This window comes from Equus quagga, chromosome 6, assembly GCF_021613505.1.
Source record: "Equus quagga isolate Etosha38 chromosome 6, UCLA_HA_Equagga_1.0, whole genome shotgun sequence".
NCBI classification, from domain to species: Eukaryota; Metazoa; Chordata; class Mammalia; order Perissodactyla; family Equidae; genus Equus; species Equus quagga.
Genome location: NC_060272.1, coordinates 15,171,730 through 15,194,064, shown reverse-complemented (window position 1 = coordinate 15,194,064; position 22,335 = coordinate 15,171,730). Strand labels below are relative to the sequence as shown.

General features: G+C 36.0%; 1 protein-coding gene across 1 annotated transcript in view; it reads left to right on the top strand.

Annotated features, from left to right (window-relative positions):
* Positions 1-22,335, top strand: part of IPO5 (importin 5) — a 38,993-nt gene that overhangs the window by 6,546 nt on the left and 10,112 nt on the right. Inside the window, exons 3-17 of the mRNA XM_046664381.1 lie at positions 1,457-1,649; positions 3,388-3,490; positions 4,602-4,698; positions 4,906-5,010; positions 7,051-7,173; positions 7,254-7,374; positions 9,192-9,279; positions 11,602-11,708; positions 15,321-15,445; positions 15,537-15,626; positions 15,708-15,881; positions 18,274-18,492; positions 19,565-19,648; positions 21,403-21,535; positions 21,624-21,745. Coding sequence (XP_046520337.1) covers positions 1,457-1,649; positions 3,388-3,490; positions 4,602-4,698; positions 4,906-5,010; positions 7,051-7,173; positions 7,254-7,374; positions 9,192-9,279; positions 11,602-11,708; positions 15,321-15,445; positions 15,537-15,626; positions 15,708-15,881; positions 18,274-18,492; positions 19,565-19,648; positions 21,403-21,535; positions 21,624-21,745 — 1,884 coding nt within the window. The remainder of the gene's footprint in view (positions 1-1,456; positions 1,650-3,387; positions 3,491-4,601; positions 4,699-4,905; positions 5,011-7,050; positions 7,174-7,253; positions 7,375-9,191; positions 9,280-11,601; positions 11,709-15,320; positions 15,446-15,536; positions 15,627-15,707; positions 15,882-18,273; positions 18,493-19,564; positions 19,649-21,402; positions 21,536-21,623; positions 21,746-22,335) is intronic.

Genomic DNA, 22,335 nt, shown 5'->3' with positions numbered 1-22,335 from the left:
TCTTTGCTAACAGTCACACTATGTGTAAAATGCTTATGTTAACACATGATGGAAGTGAAATCTGATTTCTAGTCAAATCAGTTTGAATTGGCAATTTCATGTTCTCTGGTAACACTTTGAAAACATTTTTAAAGTGCCCCAGTTTTTTAAAATAGATGACCCAAAAGGCGCTTCTTCACCTTTGTAACATATTCTCTGTTTCATTCAAAATGAATGTCAAACACGAAGAACAGACATATGTAAGGTAACGTAAGTCTCTAAAAACAGTTGGCTATTTTAATTCTTGAAGATTGATGTAAGTCAGCTACAAAACAAATTTTAAAGCCAAGAATAATATGAAAATTAGTGAATTTTATTTTTAAAAACACATATTGAGCCATATTTAAATAATTTGATTTGATTTAGAAATTAGAGGATGATTGTGAACTGGCCTCAGCATCTTAATTGTGGCTTCATGGTTTCCAGCATATGTGTGAGAAGAACTGCACAAATTTTAACCACTTTTCAGGGGATTTTAACCACTTTGAATCCTTTCTAGAGCACACACTTTTTTGGAAAGTTTGCTATCTGCCAAAAGTAATTCAGATAAAAAGATTTCTCACTGAAAAGTATATGGAGAAAAAAATAGGCAAATTTTGTTTGTATAACATAACTTAAATCTTTTTGTGTTGTCATGGTCCCAGAGTAGTTATGGTGATGACTAGCTGTAGCCCAGCAAAAAAAGTATGAAAAATTTGGTTTAATATTTGTGATGGCTTATTGATCTAATATGATAAAATTTTAGAATGGCAGTTGTCTTGACTTTTCTTTTGGTAACCTGAAGGAATATTATGCAGAAAATGCCAAACTTAAATATATTCTACAGATTTTAAAATGAGATAAGAATATGCACATTGAGACTGTTAACACTTTTTAGGTATTGAGAACTTGTGTGTTTGCATGAGTGAAGCGTAAAGATAAACGGATTTGATAGCATTTTGTCTAAGAGGCTAATGAAAGGGCAGCAATGGGCAAGATAGGCCAGGCTGGGAGCAAAGATTAAGGGAGGAAAGGTGCTTCATTATGAGAGCCCGAGGCAGAGGTAGGAAAAGAACATTATAGGGTTTGCAATTTATATTAAGATTTGTTTTTCTCCAAAGAATGTATTAAAAATCAGAATTAAAGGCAGGTTTATCATTGCTAAGCTATGTTCCTATTTGAGATCTAATGTGTTCAGGGCTTTTCTTCAGTTATACACAAAAACAGCTTTTGGGTGCCATTTTCTATATAGTAGACTGATGTGATTAGAAGGAATTTTATGTATTTTACCTATTTTTTAAAAAATCTGACAAAGTGCCTTTGAAATTAATTGTAAAAATAAAATAGTAAAATACATCAATGGCAGAGTGAATCTAGTTTGTTGGAAATTTTTTCTCTCATAAGACACCAAGTTATTAACAATGTTGTCTATTTATAGGCTAGACAAATGGCTGCTGTTCTCCTAAGACGTCTTTTGTCCTCTGCCTTTGATGAAGTCTATCCAACTCTTCCTTCTGACGTTCAGACTGCCATCAAGAGTGAACTACTGATGATTATTCAAATGGAAACACAGTCTAGCATGAGGAAAAAAATTTGTGATATTGCTGCAGAGCTGGCCCGGAATTTAATAGGTATGTATGCAGATACATTTATTATTATGTTATAGAAGAAAATGAGTATATCCTTCCTTTTTTTTTTTAAGTGGAATCTTTTTAGAGAAATATTCACAAGTACCTGAGCACTATTTATTCTGTTCAAAATGAGAGTGATTATAGATTCTGCATTTAGAGCCAAAAATTAGAGATGTTTGTGAAATGTAGACATAATACTTACCCATTGGCCTTGGAAACATCCATGTGGAGAAATAATTTTATAGTTTACTTGAAAATTGTTGGTTTTATTTCCCTCTTAATCTGTAAAGTTTTGAAAGCACGTTCTAATTTACAATCTACTTTGTAGATTAAGCTTGCCAATAAAAGTAGAAATCAGTGGACTTCAGGCGCTTTTGCTGTTATATTTGTGTATTTATAAATTGTGCATATGTGCTATTATACTGCTATACTATGTATATTATAAAATACCCAAAAATATTTTTGAAGGATGAGATAAAAAGAAAACATTCAAAAATACATTTTACCAGCAGTCAAAACTTTTTGGCCACACTGAAAATATTAATAATGTAGTGAAATATATTTCATTATTGTTTTGGACAGATTCATAGGTGTGATTTTAAACTCAGTTCACTTAGGTGGCATTTTTGGAGGTTGAAAAGGATACGTCACTAAAATAAGGGCTAAGTGGGAGAATTGTTGGTTGTACTTAGTAAATCGTGACACTAATTTTTTAATCTCAGCTACCAGTAATGTAGAAGTTCTTGTTCCATTCAGCTTACTGGTATCAACTAGCTCTTAAAAACTAATAGGAAATGTGTTAAATTTTTTATTTTAAGTAAGTTCAAAACCATAGAAATTCAATGTTGAATTCTTTTAAAAGCTTAGAGAAGTCTATTTTCAAGTGTAAGTGTGCAGGTAGGAATTTTTATAGGTGACATCATTTCTACATCAAAATCACTTAATTATGGGAACTTTCCTAAACTGTTTCAAAGTGCTCTCTCCATAGGTTTTTTTTTTTAAGCAGCTAATTTATTCCCCCTCAAAACGTCATCTTTATGTTGAAGGGATGGATTAAGCGTATTTTAATGTCAGCTAAGTAGCACACTTGTCATTTCAGAAAAGTTTAGCAAATATGGGGGAAATTTTTAAAAAGAAAAAGTACATAACTCAGCTGTAATTTCTGCAGCTAAGTTCTTTGTGACAATATAACTAGTGAGTTTCTTAACTGGTACAATATGTTTTTGTGGTTACTCATTTTTATTACAAAGTATCACAAAAATTCAGTATTTTTAAATCTTGTTTAAAAGTAAACATTGATAGCATGAGCACTGCTCTGGGTCCTGGGATTCCCACTCCCGTATCTTCTCCAGTTTGAAAGTAATAATTATTTTGGTTTCAAGACCTTGTTACCAAATATTAGCTTTTAAACTCTTTAATAACGATGGTATATATAAAAGATTGAACCAGTCAGATAGTCAAAAGTTTTGCCTTTTCTCCAAATCCCACTCCTTAGAAATAACCATGCTAAGATCTATGCTTATGTAACCCAAATACACACGGTTGCTTTTTACAAGATTATAATGCCATTTCTATAGTTAAAGGACCTACTTTTATTGGAATTGTTTTTTAAAATGTAGAGCACATGACACGTTCTACTACTGCATATTGAATGAGGCTTATGAAATGAAAGGATTCACCCTTAAATGTTGTGAAGTTTTAACTTGCTCATTTTATGCCTGGGTTTCTTTACTTACAGATGAAGATGGCAACAACCAGTGGCCTGAAGGTTTGAAGTTCCTTTTTGATTCAGTCAGCTCTCAAAACATGGGACTGCGAGAAGCTGCCCTTCACATTTTCTGGTATATACATCGATCTCATTTTTAAAAAAAATTTTAATGTCATGAATGCACAAAGCACATTTTAATTAATTGTTTTAGTCCAACTTAACTTTTTAGACTTAAAATAATGCCTTTAGATAAGCTTTGTATTTGCATTGGAAGTGAAATTGAAAAAACACAGCTTTTTATTTCATATTATGAGTCTTTTTTGTATTCAGAGGTTCTCTGCAACTTTATTTCTTTCATTTGTCTCTTATGATTCTGAAGAAATTTCTGGAACAGTTTCTTCTTTATTTGGAGATTGACACAGTACTTAATGTAGCTTTTAGAAAGCCACTTTAATAATGGCATCTTGAAGAGAAAGAAAATGCTGGTGAATCCCTGTTGTTTTCTGGTCTTTTATGAGCAAGCTTTATGAAAACACTATATTTTAGTAAACTCATATATTTATAAGCAAATGGTCCAAGTTTGTAATTAAATGATTATCTGCATTAAGAAAATTTTTGGCATACTGTGTTATCATATGCTTCTACCACATTTAAAATGTAATATGATTAGATTTACAACTTTTTAAGATCATATACACTTTTAAAATAAGATACACCTGAGCATCAGAAGAGGATAAAGGTAGATGTCACACTATTTTCTACTTCAGTTGTGAAATGGATCTTATATCAACAATCCAGAGTAGAGATTTAAGTAGAAGTATTAAGTTTAATTGTTTGCCAGATTTAAAGTGGAGCATAGCTTGGCCTACCTGGATCACCAAGGCTAGGAACAGATTGTCAGAAAGCGTGGTTACTGTAGTTACCATCTGAAACCCCGTCCTACACTCCATGTCGGCTTCCCACTGAGATGCAGTATAAAACAAAGGGCTGGGATGGGTTGCTGAGTAATGTGCATCTGTGTTGCCTCTGCTCCCAGCCCAGTCCTCGCCACTACACTGTTCCGTTCACCTAACCTGGAAGAGGATTGCTTGGAGGATGGGTGGATGATGTTCCACCTTAAGGATTGATGCACACTTGTGAAGTCAAGCTGGCGTTTAAGATTAGATTATAATACTACATGGTCTAGCTGACACTTTACTAGATATAATGTAGTTTTTAAAGAGTGCTTTGGATCTGTTTTTTAGGAACTTTCCTGGAATTTTTGGGAACCAGCAGCAGCACTATTTAGATGTCATCAAACGGATGCTAGTTCAGTGTATGCAAGATCAGGAACATCCATCGGTAAGTAATTTCAAGTCCATTAATATTAACACCTAATTTAACATCTAACTTGTGAAAGAAGTTTGTGTATTTGAAGATTGTCTTTACTTTTATACTTTAAAATACAAATACTGCTTTTACTGATAAGGAAAATTTCATCTGGAGTAAGAAAACTTGGATCCAGTAAAAATGCCTCATGTTTGACATTTTTCACTCTCTTCTTTTTAGATTAGAACATTGTCTGCTAGAGCTACAGCTGCATTTATACTTGCAAATGAGCATAATGTTGCTCTGTTCAAACATTTTGCAGACTTGTTACCCGGATTCTTACAGGTAAGAAAATAGTATAAAATTGGTGATAATTATATCTTTATTGGTTTTCTTTAAATTCTCATCAGAGCTCTCTAGTGCATTCATTTATTCAATAAATATTTATTGCCTGCTATGTGCTGGCACTGGGCACGGGGAGTATAGGAGCAAACAAAATATGCAAACCTGTCCCCGTTGAGCATACATCTATTGCCTTTGGGAACTCTTAAAATATTTAGGTTAGAGTTTCAAAATTTATCTATAATGCAAATGATATAAGCAATTTATGCTTACTATTGAATATATAATCACATAGGTTTCTTTCATTTACTCGACCAAATAACCTGTGAAATTTAATGCCCATTTTACATAAGGAGAGTCTAAAGAGGAGAGGAGAAGAAATTTGCCCCAGGTCACAGTGTTGGTAAGTGGTAGAATAGTGCACAGTTCAAACCCAGATTGGACTACAGTCCTTACCCTTAACCACAGGGCTTGTAACAGCTTGTTATAAAGTAAATAGTTTATAATTAATTCACATTATTAGATCCCAAGGTTGTTATTATTTTAAGGATACCTTCTGCCTCAATCAGAACATAAAATAAGGTAAGGTAAGTTAGAGTAGTGATTCTTAACCTCGTCAGACCCCAAACCACTTTTTATAACAAATATTTTGCAATTTCTTGTATTCTATCCTAAAATGAAATGTATGGATAATATAACATGCAAAAGTTTTAAAAATATTAGTATGTGACTCTAAGTGAATACAAAGAAGAAATAGAAAGTAACATAGAAAAAGAAAGTAATGCATAGTATATATGGCATCCTTTTCCATATGTAAATGCTAGAGTGTGACTACAACAAAAATCATAGGAGACTAGGTGATTTCTGAGTGATCTATCCAAATGCAATAGCGAAAAATATGGACCAATACAGAGGTATCACTGACAAGTCAAACGCCAGGATTGCTGTTACTATTGATGATTTGGTTTCCAGAAAAGGTGAAGTTTCAGGCAAAACAAAGTATGTATGCATCCTTGGTTTATGGAGTATTTATGTTTTGGCAGGGGGGTTCATGGTGCATTAAAATCAGGCAAAAAATAACTTGTGAGTTAGGTTCTAGGTTCAGATCATTATACACAAGTTTTTCATTTTTATAAGTGTCTGACACTTATGATCATGTGAAGTGCATGATAAAAAGGTCATGTGAATTCCTCATAAGCGTTTGTGTCAGATGCAGGATATCTAGTAACCCTGGCCTTTGCTATCCTCAATCTTGTGACAATCAAGAGACACCTCCTGGGAGAAATAGTGCCCTTGTTGAGAAGCACTGGGTTAGAGAGGATTAGAGCTAAAACTGAAGGTTACTACGTGATGCAGGGTTATTAGCAGGATTTCATAGAAACTCTTCTTACCATGCTATCAAACTGAGAAGATAATTTAGGTCAATGACAAAAGATTATCTGTTCCGTCCTATTGTATTAGTAGTTTATTACCTAAAAATCTTGAGTTCCTCAGCTGTTTAAGTCAATTTTAAATTTTTCTTCCTCTGAATTTAAAATGTTAGCCATAACCGTTAAGAGCTGTCACTCTGATGTAGGCAATGGTAGATACAGAATGCACACTTAAATGCCACAGTGACCAAACTGAATGTCAAAGAAATAAATTGGGTGATACTGGACATTTTAAATGTATCATAGGATCTAGTATTTACTGTATTATGAAAAAGATTATGATATGGTTATTGGAAGGACAGGAGAAGGGGATTCCTGGTTATGAAAAGAATTCTTTGACAGCTGTACATTTTGTTGTGTTGCTTATTATAGTTTCACTTGTTATAATTTTGACTTAGGTTTAGATCTTTATTTTATATGTTTCTAATTCAAAAGGAAGGTGTACATGTGGCTGTAGGTAGAACATTTGCATAATGCAGATTGCTAAGTTATTATTTAGCGAAAAACAGTCTAATAAGTATTTCTCTGTTGTCTGCCTCTTAATGTTTTGGCTAATGAGGTGTCATAAAGTGACTCTTGAACACAGTGTTTTTTTCTGTTTCATCTTTTCTAGGCTGTGAATGACTCATGCTATCAGAATGACGATTCAGTCCTGAAATCCCTGGTGGAGATTGCAGATACTGTGCCCAAGTATTTGCGTCCCCACTTGGAAGCTACTTTACAGCTAAGCCTAAAGGTAAGTTAAATACTTCAGTGAATGTTGTGTTTATTATTTTCAGTGAGTGAAGTAAACATACAAATCTGTCTTCTTTGTAGTTGTGTGGAGACACTAGCCTCAATAATATGCAACGCCAGCTTGCCCTTGAAGTAATTGTGACCCTCTCTGAGACTGCAGCTGCTATGTTAAGAAAACATACCAATATTGTTGCACAGACAAGTAAGTCAAAGGCCTTTAAATAGTTTGTGTTAATGTGGGAAAATTGTTGGAAAAATTAGCTGAGAATTATGTAAGTTCATGGATTTGTTGATATAATAAACGTTCTTTCAAAAATCAGATGAATTTGGGGAAATGTGTCTATACATACTTATGTGCCTGGACCCAATATGGTGGCTATGCTTGGACACCCTGAAACCTCATAATAGCAGGCATGACTTGCAATGCCTGGAAATAAATCAGAAGAGGTAGATGGAGAAATTTGTTTCTTTAGAATATGTTTGTGGAGAAATTTGGATAATATATTGAATGACTAATAGAAAAACTAAATATCACTTCTCTCAAATTAATCTGTAAATTCAATGTAATTTCAGTCAAAATCCTGATAGCGTTGGTCATGATAAGATTGATCGTAAAATTCATGTGGAAGAACATAGGGCCTGGAGTAGCCAAGACAGTTTTGGCAAAGTAGAGATCTTGCCCTGTCAGCTTGAAGATTTAGAATTTGTTGATGCTGCGGGTGTAGACAAGTGGATCAGATGGAACAAAAGTGGAAGCAGATGCACTTACATGAAAGAAAGCAGGCTTAAAAAGATAACTCATCAAAGGTTGCTGCCAACTGGTTATTTCTGTGGGAAAAAATGTATCCCAACCTCAAATATCCTTTAAAAATCAATTTGGGGTTAATTAAACACCTAAATAATACAAATACATTTTACAAGTTTGACAGTTAGAAAAGGGTTTTTTCAAGATGGAATCACAAACCATAGATGCAAACATTGCTAACTAAATTTGCAAGTACTAAACAATTTTTTGACCAACCAAATACACCATGAGTGAAATTAAAAGATGAGCCACAGACTGGGAGAAAACAGTTACAGTGCACCCAATCAAGAAAGTTTTGGTATCTAGAAAGTGGGCAAAGTCTAGGAACAGGAAATTCACACCGGGAACCTAAAATAGCTAACAAACCCTGTTCAGTCTCAATAAAAACAAGTGTAATTGTGAAATACAAGTTGTCAGAAAGTTTGACAGTATCAAGTATTGATGATGAAGGGTGTGGATTGGAAAGAACTCTTCTTCACAGCTCCAGGGCACTTCACTGTGAAACAAGACAGGCCTCCTTTTAAATTTCCCTTAGGAATGCAAGTTTATGCAACCACTTGTGGAGAGCAGTTTAGTGGCTTTTTAGTAGTATTGAAGATACTTGTAACAGTTTCATGCCCTGAACTTAGCTTGTCAAGGAGATATGTATAAAGCTCATCAAAGCAAATTTTGTAATAGGAAAGAAATTGGAAACAACACAAACATTCATCAACAGGATAATGTGTTTATGCAATGGAATATTAGAAAGTGATTAAGTTGAAATCCACACATGTTGAGAAAAAACAAATCGCCAAAGAATACATATAATACCATTTATTATATTAAAAACCTTGAAACACGACTCTATTTTATATATAGATATAGATGTCTGTAGTTGAAGTGCAAAAACAGTTTGGAAATGAGAAATACTGACTTGGTTATGGTGCTTGCATCTGGTGAGGGAGCGAGAGAAGGTAGTAGGATTTAGCAAGTTTGACTTTGTATCCTGAATGTTGCTCTTAAAAAGAACAAGATCTAAATAAAATGAGGCCAAAAGGTTAAAATTTCATCAACCAGATGTTGGGGGAACAGGCAAATAATTTTCTTGTCTTTGTCTTGGAGGCAAAGTAAATCCTTCGTTTTTCATTTTTTACTAAAATTCTTGTGGGTAAGTCGCAATATTGACAACATAAAAAAGCCACAGTCTTCACGTATGAAATAATTATTTACTTCAGTTCCTCAGATGTTAGCAATGATGGTTGATCTTGAAGAGGATGAGGATTGGGCAAATGCGGATGAACTAGAAGATGATGATTTTGACAGGTAATTGCAGACATCAGATACTGTGTGAAGATTCCTTGACGGAATAGAAGAGGTCAGGTCGCAAGAGCTTTAGGTTAGAAGGCCCGTCTCTTCCCTGCTGCATTCTGTAATCTGAAACTGAATTTTTAAGTTTCAAATATGGGGCACTTGGGCTTTCTGAAGTATGCATTTCTATATCAAATTTTGTCAATTACATTTATTTATTTTTATTAAAGTAGCTATCTTTTCTACCCCATCTTACTCTAACTTTTCTTCAGAATTTTTTTAGTTTGAAAAAATTTATCTTTTAAGGTATGTATAAAGAAGCTTTATTGTGATAAATGCCTTTATGTGAATAGACCTCACTTAGAATAGTTGTTTCAGCACAGTTCCCTACGAAATACCCTATTTTCCCAATAGAAGGCAATTTAACATTAGGCTAGAGAGGAAACATTGGTGGTGAGATTTGGATAATAGGTTACAGTAGCACTGGCATTATTGTTACTCCTTTCCACTTAGGAGGCCCCCGTGAAGATAGATTCCAATGGAAAAGTCAAGCAAAATCTGTAGTTGCCATCCAGTAGTGATGATGGCCCCTTACATGTGTGTGAAGCTTAGCACTTTAGAGCTGTTATTTTGGTTCTTTCAACAGTCCTAAAGGTGTATTATTGTCTTACAGATGCAGGAATGGAGAGGGAAGTTTGAGCAATTTGTCCAAGCTTACGTAGCCAGTTAGTAGACTGGGGTTTAATACCACTTCTGTTATTCTCAGTGCGTTGTATACCTCCCTTTCTTGAAATTATTCCCCTGAAAGATTGGTAGTCAGTACAAACTATTGTAACAGATATTAGATTAAAAATAAAGACATTTGGGGGCCAGCCCCGTGGCCGAGTGGTTAAGTTCGCGCACTCTGCTATGGCAGCCCAGGGTTTTGCTGATTCAGATCCTGGGCGCAGACATGGCACCGCTCATCCGGCCACATTGAGGCGGCGTCCCTCGTGCCACAACTAGAAGGACCTACAACTAAAATATACAACTATGTATTGTGGGGATTTGGGAAGAAAAAAAAAGAAGATGGGCAACAGTTGTTAGCTCAGGTGCCAATCTTTAAAAAAATAGATAAATAATAAAAATAAAGACATTTGACTTACAGAATATATGGCACACTTTTGAGACTTAATTCTGTTATTAAAAATAACTGGCTTCTTGGGGCTGGCCCAGTGGCAAAGTGGTTAAGTTCACCTGCTCCACTTTGGCAGCTCAGGGTTTGCAGGTTCGGATCCCAGGAGTGGACTTAGCACAGCTCATCAGGCCACACTGTGGCAGTATCCCACATAAAATAGAAGATGATTGGCAACAGATGTTAGCTCAACGCCAATCTTTGTCTGCCAAAAGAAAGAAAGAAAGAACTCACTTCTAGCTTTAATACTGAAGGATATGAAATTAATCCTTTACTGGAAATCACCTAATAGGGCTGAAGAGAAGTCTCAACTTAGATTGGGTTTCCTTTCCCTGGTTCGGTTACTGTAATATGCTGCTACCCCGCCTTTAATTTGCCCTGTAAATGGCGTTTAAATTTATATAGTTTATGAAGCTGTTTTTTCTGGACTGGATGAATAAGATCTCATCTGTGAGTAAATAGGCCGTAAAGATATTTTCAAGATAAGTTTAATGCTTAACTTGTTCTAAAAATCGTTGATAGCTTCGTCTTCATAGTCGTGTCTCATAGAACAGTTAAAGATTATACACATGACAAACTCACTACTAATCTTGCAGTTCTAAGACAGTGCAAGGGCTTTTATGTCCAGATTTCTTCAGTTTTCAGTGAAAACACTAGAACGGAGTTTCACTTATGTGTAACTTTTGGCGATGCAGTTGGTGCCCCTTTCAAGGTGAACCCAGTGAGTGGGATCATCCAGTGTCAGCCCTCTTCAGTCCTGTAAGTGCTGTGCATGGAGAAGTTTGAAGGATGCGTCTCCAGGAAAGGAGGCATCCAAGTCTCCTAAACCTGCTCACACTGCTGAGTCTTGAAAGTATCAGAAGCTAAGTTTTAGCTGAGGGCCGTGTGTGGGGAGAGGAAAAGAAAGGGAAAAGTCTTGAAAAATAAGATTCAGACATAAAGTTTTTTAAACTATGGTGAATCATGATAAAAATTTTATTCCCTCCTGCACCCCTTGACTCTAGGGTTTTCAACTCAGAACTAACTGCACTAGTACATTTGAAAGACCTCTTGAATTATTATTTTTCAGTCCTATTTGATAACATGTTTAGAAGTATGTCTGTACAGTATATTGTTCTTGGGTGTTTTGAATCTGTTGAATACATTATTTTGTTTGTGTGTAGCAATGCGGTTGCTGGTGAGAGTGCTTTGGACCGAATGGCTTGTGGACTTGGTGGAAAGCTCGTTCTGCCGATGATCAAGGAACACATTATGCAAATGCTTCAAAATCGTAAGCTATGTCTCTTTTAAATGTTAGAATAGTGGAATGTGGCTTCCTAAGTCTTAAACTCTAATTGCTTAGACTGTGTCTAAAAATTAATCTTTGCCTTTTTAGATTCTATGCTTAACCTAATTTTTATGAGATACTAATAAGGTTCTATTTAGTCAATCTTAGACTAAAGAATGTTTTTCCTTATCACTACAAATATTACTCAGTTCTCCCCAGAACTGGCTTCAGTGTATAGGAAAAAATTTTAAGTTCTAAGGAAAATTTACAGATTTTCTCCCTAGCCAGAGATACCTATATTTGAATTTAAGACATTCTTATTTGGGTGTTTATGAAATATTAGCATATTTGATTCATATGATCTTCCTTCATCCACTATCTTTTACTTCAAAAAATGTCTAGTGTAATCAAAAGAAAAGGTACTTCTAAATTTCTATTATTATTTTCCTAACAAATTATTTGTTAGCCTTTGTACCTGTAATTTATATCAATGCCAAAAGTTGTTATATACATGCTTTATTTTTGTCTTTTTAATTATAAAGTTAATGGGCTCGATTTTTTAAAAAATCAAACACAGAAATAAACTACAAGTTCCTTAAGTTAAATTCAGAGGTGGCCACTGTTAACTGTGCTCTGAGACTTCTCTGATCTCATTTATGCATTGTCTGCAGGGTCCTTTGAATGTGAATATACTATATAGACACACCATTACTGACCATAAGTTTTTGTTCCACAGTACATCATATCGCCATGTAATAGCCTTCCTCATTTGTTTACCAGCCACGTAGCATTTCACAATTCCTCATTAAATACTAATAATTTTTATTGATTACAAATAATGCTGCTGCATACACTCTTCTACAGAAATCCTGGCTTACTTGTAATATTTATGTCTATAGGGTACATTACAAGAGACAGACTTGAGGGTCAAACCGTTGATTCGGGATCTTAAAGTTGTAAAACAGAGTAACAGAAGACCAGCTTCAAATGAAAGTGAATTATTTGGAACTCTAGCCCTTTTGCTACTTACTTAGCTCCTCCTTGTCATGTAAGATTCTTATTTATCCAAAATGGCATGGTCCAAAACCACTATCACTTTTTAATGATGTGATTTTATGTTTGGGTCTTGTATAATAGTTTTCCCCTTTTATTACCCCCTAAATTTTTTGAAGGTTTTTTCCCAAAGGGATGGAGATAGCATCACAGATTGCTCAACCTGTAAGAGCCTGCTAGAAAGAATCTAGCTTTTCCATTTTTAAGATGAAGAAAGTAAAGCCCAGAGACATCAAAAGGGTATACAAGGTCAACCAGCTGTTAAGTGTTTCTCCATTGATTCACATTACTCTTCAAATAGACTTGTTGTGGATGTGGTTGTGATTTGTAGCTAACGAATTTGACTTTAAAAGTTCCTTCTACAGCTTACTAGCTTGATGCAAAAGGCATTACAAGTATGGCAGTAAACTCTTAATAAAAATTTGTTATTGCTAAATGTATGACTTTGAGCAAGTCTTTTGCACCTTTGTTTCCTCGTCTGTAAAATAGGAAAATGATGCTTGCCCTACACCCAGGATTGGGGTTAGGATCCAAAAATGTACTTAATATATGTGAAAAATGCTTTAACAGTGGTAAAAGTTACATATGTCCTAGTAACTGGACATAGACCTGACCTTATTTTAAAAAACAGTTTGTTTTTGCTCTAAATAATGAACAGAAGAAATTTTTTTAACCTTAAAATTCAGGGGAAGAAAACCATTTCTGAATCCCCATACCATACTAACACATTTTGCTGAACATACTTCCAGGAACTCTGCACGCTGGGAATATATGAGGCATATCTTTTTTTATTTCTCTGAACCGCATATGGACATCTTTCTGTTTCAATAAGTACTTAGTGCATTTCTTCTTTAAATTAATGAGTCCAGTATGCAAAGATTACTACCAGATATTGAAATATTGGTTTCCTAGGATTATTATTCCTCAGTTAAGAAATTTTGGTTTAATGGTATATTGAGTAATTGAAAAACACTTAAAACATATATAATAATGTTATTATAAATAATAAAGTTATAATACTTAGTAGTAGCATTAGCAATTTTTCAGAAGTTTTTAATCATAGAATTAGTCACAGTAGAGTTAATCTTTACATGGGTTTTGGGCTCCCAAAAGTGAAACATTAAGTCTGATATAATTTAGGATTTGTCTGCAACTTGGTTAAACCTTATACCAGCAGTTCTCAGACTTTCTCTCCTCGGGCTCCTTTACACTCTTAAAAATTACTACAGGGGCCAGCCCAGTGGCGCAGCGGTTAAGTGCGCATGTTCTGCTTTGGTGGCCCTAGGTTCAGTGGTTGGGATCCCAGGTGCAGACTTGGCCCTGCTTGGCTCGTCATGCTGTGGCAGGTATCCCACATATAAAGTGGAGGAAGATGGACACGAATATTAGCTCAGGGCCAGTCTTCCTCAGCAAAAAGAGGAGGATCGGCAGCAGTTAGCTCAGGGCTAATCTTCCTCAAAAAAAAAAAGATTACTACGGATCCCAGAACATTTTTGTTTATGTGGATTATATCAATATTCACTGTATTAGAAATTACAGCAAATGTTTAAATTTTTCGTTTAAAAGTAATAATAAACTCATTATACATTAACAGAAATAACATTTTTCATAAAGAATGACTCTTTTCCAAAACAAAAAAATATTAGTGAGAATGTCTTACTTTACATTTGTGTAAATATTTTAGCTGAATTCTTATGTCTGTTTCTACATTCAGTCTTTTGCAATTGCGCACATGTGGTAATCCTTGGAATACTTCACTATACCCTCAAAATGAAAGTGAAAGAAAAATATTATTAGAATAGTTTTGACCTTGTGAGACCCCCTGAAAGAATTTCAGGAAATTCCAGGGCTCTTGGATACCACTTTGAGAAGCACTGCTGTACACAGATCCCAGCTTTATATATTTATATATATGTTGCTTTGTTCTACAAGGAATGTGAAGCAGCCTAAAGGGAACAATAATAGAGTAAATATAAATATTTAGAAATGACAGTCAGGGAAATTATATATTAGAATAGGATATGAAGTCCAGTAAAATAAACAGTTGCTTAGCTAATGTTCTGTCAACCAAAAAGCAAGTAGCCATTATTATTATTAGATGCAAATAAGGTTCATCCATATTTGTTTGCCATATTATTAAATAGAGATTCTTTAAAAACAGCATCTTTTCTTGACTTTTCTTTTTTAAGAAATGTGACCATGGAAATCAGTGGATCTATAGTCAATAAACAGCAGTGTGTGACACAGAAAATCCAGATATTTATTGCTTATAGTAAATTTTAGGGGGAAACTGTTAAGTAGTTGATATAAATATTAATAAGCTCTTTGCTTCCATATTGTCTTTTAACTTTTAGAATAGAAATGTGTGGGTGACATAACCAGTCTTACAATGAAGTAATCCAGTCAGGGACTTTTTCTGTCCATTTTTCTAGTGAATAAATGTATAAAAATATTTCGTTATTCTTTTCCAAATAAGGAGAATGTTTTTATACTTCTAACTATTAGAATGACATGTTTGTAGTGTCTAATTGCTGTTCTTTCGTATGTAATCCTTTTCTATAGCTGACTGGAAATATCGGCATGCAGGATTAATGGCCTTATCCGCTATTGGTGAAGGATGCCACCAGCAAATGGAAGGAATTCTAAATGAGATAGTAAATTTTGTTTTGCTTTTTCTTCAGGATCCTGTAAGTACCAGTAAATATTTGATTCATAATTATTACCGCAGTTTCACATGGGAATCCATTGCCCTTACTAATGCAAAGAAACATATTCTAGCATCCAAGAGTAAGGTATGCAGCCTGTAATGCTGTGGGACAGATGGCTACAGATTTTGCACCTGGTTTCCAAAAGAAATTCCATGAGAAGGTAAGTAACAAGTTCTCAAACACTCAAACTGTGAGAAGGGTGGCATTTCAAAGTGTGTGCTTATATGATTTCTTTTCACAGGTGATTGCAGCTCTGCTGCAGACCATGGAAGACCAAGGCAATCAACGAGTGCAGGCCCATGCGGCTGCTGCTCTCATTAACTTCACTGAGGACTGTCCCAAGTCCCTACTTATTCCGTATTTAGATAATTTAGTGAAACATCTGCATTCCATCATGGTACTTAAACTTCAAGAGGTAAGTTTCAAGATCTTTAAGCCTGCTATGTGAAGATTAATTTAGGTTAATTTGATGGGTCAGACCTGGAGACACAGGAACTTTTCAGCATGGCCATACCGATGGAAAGTTAGGAGGAGGGCAGTCAAGGCTGTTCTGAGTAGAGTAGTTCAGGCTTGACCAGAGAATGGGCCGGTATTGGAACTGGGAAGGGTGTGGCCTAAAGGTTAGGTAGAATCGGTACTGTCCCGCACCACATAGTGTTTCAGTCGGCTGTGGACCACATGTATAACAGTGGTCTCATAAGATTGGGACCGCATAGCCTAGGAACAGAGTAAGCCATGCCATCTAGGTTTGTGTGAGTACATTCTATGATGTTTGCACGACAACGAAATCACTTAACAACAATAGTGAAATATCCTAACAACACATTTCTCAGAACATATCCCAGTCGTTAAGCTGCGCAGGACTGTATATGAATCGTCTTGAAAACAAGGCAGTTATTCTTGAACTCTGATTTATGTAAATTTGGAAGAACCATTTTATGTTCTTAACTGCTACAAGAAATCATGGCAATGTGATTGTAGGAAATTGGCACGGTAGCATCGTGAGGCATAAACAGAAAAGGGAAAAGATTGAAGGCAAGACCATATGATCATTGTTCAGGGAGCTTAGATGGTAATAGTGGCAATCTGGTGGAAAAGGTGATTCTAAAAGATGTTTGGCGGGAAGCATTAGCAGTTTCTTTCTGCCAGTTTGAATTTTGAAGGATCAAACAGAAGGAATTTTCAAATGTTGACCATTCTCCTAAACTGGGTGACAGAAGATGTGAAAAAGAATATCCTTTTTGCATTAAATATGTTGAATTTTTAAAATAAGTCCTGGCCATCCAAATAGAAGACAGTTTCTGGTTATAGCTTAAGTAAGAGGCACCCTAAAAATGATTGAATAATGATAGTGCAGCAGTGTGTGAGAGAGAAGATGCAGGTAAGAAAGGCAGAGCTTGAAGCCCAGTTTGTTGTCCCATACAATGAAAATAAACTACTGCTATAAAAATAATAGGAATAGAAAGGACATACAAAATAAAAACCTTTTTTACTATTCAACAGATAAAAAGTTACTGTCAAATTGTTATAGACGTTTCTAACACTCAATTTCTGTACCTGATCTCATTATGGGCTGGTACAATTCGTGAGCCACATTTTGCATAGCACTCGTCTGAAGGAGAACTAGGAGGAAGACGAGAGATACAGTGTCTCAGAAGGCAAAGAAAGGGATCTGAAACAGGATGAGTGTTCAGTGTCAGATGACAGCTGACTAAGAATATGATAACATAAGTGTATCTAAAGACAGAAGAAGGTAGATGCAAGTTGAAGGCAGATCAGTTGGTTGGTTAAATCAAGAATAGATGGATCAAATCTGACTTTACAAGTAGGTTTGGGTAGGGGTGAAAGTGCGAAGAGAGTCTCTGTATTGTCTTGCCTCTCTCTTACGGCCAGTGTGAGATAGGTAAGGACTGAAGGAAGGAGTTGCTGAGATGCTATGGGGAGGAGGATAAAGTATGTGAGCAAGAGTTGTGTGAAGAGAGGGTAGCCAAGGAAGGACCTTCCTTTGAGATCAGAGGTAGGTTGGGACGTTAAACATGAAGCAGATGGTGAGATACAGAAGAAGGGACTAAGTTAACCTTTTAAAGGTGTGGTGGAACTCATGATACAAAGTCAAGAGCTCTTCTGAGAGTGTGGTTGTAGTTAATGAGGGGAATGAAGAAAATCTGGAGTAGTTACTGGGTCAAGTATTCACATGAATCCACAATTACAAAATAAGAGTGCTAGATGACAGCATGAGCCCAGCTGCAAATATCCAGTAAGTTTGTTACTAGCCAAGTCAGAGAATACTAGAGATCTTTGGTGCAGGAGAAAGGGTGATCTCATCTCTTTCACCAAGATGGAGAAATGAGTGCAAGAGAGGGCACCAGTGGTATCATTAGTGATATCTTCTGGAGAGAGTCAGATGAGAAGGTAAAGGCATGGACCAAAAAGGGAGTTTTCTCCATAACATAGTTGGACAGCACATAATATCTAGTAAGTAGTGGGAATTAAAGGAAAGATGAATGGGAAGGATAGGCATTAAGCTTAATGGATACAAAAATTTTAAGAGGAGTCAGTTTTCTGCTTGAGAACTAGCTGTGCTTTGAGATAAAGCAAAAATGAGTAAGGAGCACTCTTAACAGGAGAGAGAGAAGATCCCACATAAATAGTTCAATAGGGATTCTTAAATTTACTCCAAAACCTATAGTCTCCACACTGGCTGCTGGAGAGTAGTCTTAACCTGCTATTTCAAGAAAGTATTTGGGAACTTGAGGGGAGTATTTCTTCATTTACATAATTTATATTTTGTGTCTTCCTTCTCCTAGTTGATTCAGAAAGGCACCAAGTTAGTTTTGGAACAAGTTGTGACGTCTATCGCGTCAGTTGCAGATACTGCAGAGGAAAAATTTGTCCCCTACTATGACTTATTTATGCCATCACTAAAGCACATTGTTGAGAACGCAGTTCAAAAGGAACTCAGACTTCTCAGAGGAAAAACTATTGAATGCATCAGCCTCATTGGTCTGGCTGTTGGGAAGGAAAAAGTAAGTGATTTGTAGTACGTTGAATTTACTGTATGTAATTTGGCTATGGAGGCATTGAGGGTTTTTTCCTTCTGATAATTGCTGTTTTAGACGCTTGTTTTTCTATCATCTTATGTTACTCCTATTTTATATATAATTAAATTGTTGCCTTCATTTTTTCATCGTTAATATTAAGATTGCTTCTTAACTCAGTTATGTGCTTGAAACCTCCCCCTTTCCCTATCACATGTGCGGTCTTTCTCTTGGGAGGGATGTGGAGTTCAAGATCCATATGTTTAGTTTCACCCATTTAAACATGTGCTTGGAAACATTCCAGTTGCTTTCCTATTAATCCAAAAAGCATCAGGTGTCCTAAGAGAAAAATCTATGTACATATAGCTGTTCGGAAAATGATTAGCAAGGACCGTTGCCTGTGTGTTTTTCTTCCCAGTCAACATCTCATAGTTTTCAAAACTAATCCAAAAGAAGTTCCTCTGTCTCGACCCCTCACATTCTGATTCTCAGAACTGTCAACATAGAACCTCTCTCTCTCTCGTCTCCTCCAAAATCAGCATCAATATTATCTTACAAATTTTCTTCTATAGGACACTGAGAACCTAATCAGTGAAACATTTTGTGTCCCACACTCTATCTGGCTTTCAAACTGTCTTTGAAACACTGCCTGTTTATACAATGAAGATAGCCAGAACAGGGAGTTAAATGAGAATTATCCAGTTCTATGGAGCAATCCAAAATTTTCTTTCTGGATTTGTGTTATCTTTTTACTGTTAGAAATACATAAGCCGTAGACCAAAACTTGATGCCTTGAGAAGTATCTTTATACTGCAATTCACTTTGACCTTCACTGGAAAATATTTTCCTAGAAAAAGCAGTAAGTCCGTTGTGATATAGGTGAAAATTTTTCAATATTATGTTTTTATCTGAGAGGTTATGATCCGTGTGGGAAATGTAATTGGTTTTTTGGAAAGTTTTCTTATTACACCAGAAACAATTGGGTAGCAGTAAGTGCCTCTCTGACTCTCAATATACATGAGTAATATTGATGTCGGTTTTCCTACATGTTTTCTCCTAGTTCATGCAAGATGCATCAGATGTGATGCAGCTATTGTTGAAGACCCAGACGGACTTCAGTGATATGGAAGATGATGATCCTCAGGTAAACCAGCCTTCACACATTCGTCTTGGTCCACTTAGGAGTTGCACATAGTGCAGAGTTAAATGTGCTGAAAGGAACTGAGTAATAGGTTTCTTGAGATAATTTCAACCCCTGGTTTCAGAGACATTTCTTCCCTGGTTTTCCTTCTGCTTCTCAGGCCGTATTTTCTCAGTTTATTGTAGACTGTTACTCTCCTCTGACTCAAGTTTTTGGTGCTCTTGAGGGTTCTGTCGTCCTAGGCTCTGTAATCTCGTCACTCCCCCTGAGCAGTGTCATCCATAATCATGGCTTAAGTTTTCCCCTGTATGCTTGTAACTTCCAAGATCTTTCTCTGAATTCAAGGTTCATTTGTCTAACCACTTACTGGCAATCTCCGTTTGGAAGTCTCCTGGCCCTTTGAATGCCACATGACTTCCTTCCCCTCTCAAAAGAAAAAGACAGAAATCCAACCTTCTTAGAACTTGCTGTGCTCTTCTCTCTCTGCCTGTGAACAAACATTCATTTAGTGTAAAAGAATCCTCCCCGACTCACCCTGGCCAACTCCTGCTCATGTTTCACGTCCTGTACGAGTCTTGATGGTGGGTACCTATGACACAGTGTGGTAATGACATCTTAAATGTCTGTCATAATCCTCATGGCATTCACAGTGCCTAACATATAAGAGGCACTCAATAAATAATTGTTGAATTAAATTTTGATTTTACACAGCCACACTAATTATTTCCCATAGGTTAAATAGGAAAAGAGAATAAACAAGATAGAGTATAATATAAACAACGTGTGTATGTGTTTTAATAGTATGCAAAATAGTACCTAAGTATGCATGTATCATTGTCTGTATATAGATAAATGGTTAGAAGGATACTTAGCAAACTGCCACTGGGAGGAGGCGGAGGGGACCGTGAGCTGAGAGGAGGGCAGTAAGGGCTGTGCCTGTCGTACTCCCCTCACTCCCCTCTGCATCAGCGTTTAGTAGAGTGCCTGCCACGTGGAAAACACGGCATATTTGTGGAATGAATGCACTTCATTTTCACACTTAAAATTGGGATTTTTTCTTTTGTTTTATTTTTTAAATTAGGAGTGGGGAGTGTGTGTGCACACGCACGCAAGCACACACACGCACTTATGTGAGATAGACAGATACTGGGGAGTAAAAGTCTCTTTCTGGGTTACAGAGATGATGAATTAGAACCAGATTGTAGGTAATTTGCAGGTGATTAAGTCGTTGTAAACACAGTAGTAGGAGAAGTGGTGTCTTAAATATACCCAGTCACTTACGTGGAAAATTAAAACAACTAAAAGAAAGGGATGTTTTGTTTCTTAGGTGTTAATAAATGTTTAATGAATGGAACGCTAGACAGTAGGGATACAAAGTCAAGTAAAATATGTTCCTACCTTCAAGAATATTAGTGCCTAGAAGTTGATATGTTTAAGAGGGTTTTATTTACATGATTCAAATGCTATTAGGGGAAACTATATATTGCTTGTTGAAAGGAGGAAAAATAGACACAGTCCTTCTTTCTCTTTTGCCTCACCTACTGTCTGCATCCCAATGTAGAGGTTCACAGTGATTTTGTTATTGTCTCCGAACATTTTAAGTATATGACCTTAGAAAATGTGCTTACTGCTTCAAGAGCCATGTATGTAAAATAGAAAATTGTTTCTGTGAGATAGGGAAATGGCTTTCTTTATGATGTGGTATTTACCCCTTGTTTTTAAATCAATTTTAATTTAATTGTAATCTTTCCCCCCAGATCTCTTACATGATCTCAGCATGGGCCAGAATGTGCAAAATCCTTGGAAAAGAATTTCAGCAGTACCTTCCAGTGGTTATGGGGCCTTTAATGAAGACAGCTTCAATTAAGCCTGAAGTAGCCCTTTTAGATAGTAGGTGTCTTTGTGAGGACATAGAAATTATAAAACTTCTCTCTTTGTTATTATTTTTAACCTGAATTTGTTTTCTTCCCTTTAATAGCCCAAGACATGGAGAATATGAGTGATGATGATGGTTGGGAATTTGTGAACCTAGGAGATCAGCAAAGTTTTGGTATTAAAACTGCAGGACTGGAAGAAAAGTCAACTGCTTGTCAGATGCTGGTAAGTTATGATAATGTTTACTAAACTTTGTTTTACAACTTCTCATAATACATTTCATAAGATTGCTTTTCATGATGCTAAAGAAATTGGTGTTTTTTTGTTTGTTTGTTGTTTTGTTTTGTTTTTTTGAGGAAGATTAGCCCTGAGCTAACTACTGCCAATCATGCTCTTTTTGCTGAGGAAGACTGGCCCTGAGCTAACATCCATGCCCATCTTCCTCTACTTTATATGTGGGACGCCTGCCACAGCGTGGCTTTTGCCAAGTGGTGCCATGTTCGCACCGGGGATCCGAACCGGCGAACCCCGGGCCGCTGAGAAGCGGAACGTGCGAACTTAACCGCTGCGCCACCAGGCCAGCCCCCTGAAGAAATTGTTTTGAAGAGTTAGTGATATATTCTTTAAAAAATGAAGTGTGGAAATCTTTTGACGCAACATTTCCATTCCTGGATTTCATGCAGCTAAAACCTTTCATTATCAGTGCTGTTTCTAATTTAAAAAAAGAGAAAAATAAGCAGCCTGAAGACCTGTTATTAGGAAGATCAATAATTACTGTACCCTGGAGTATTATGCAGCCATTACAAAGCTACATG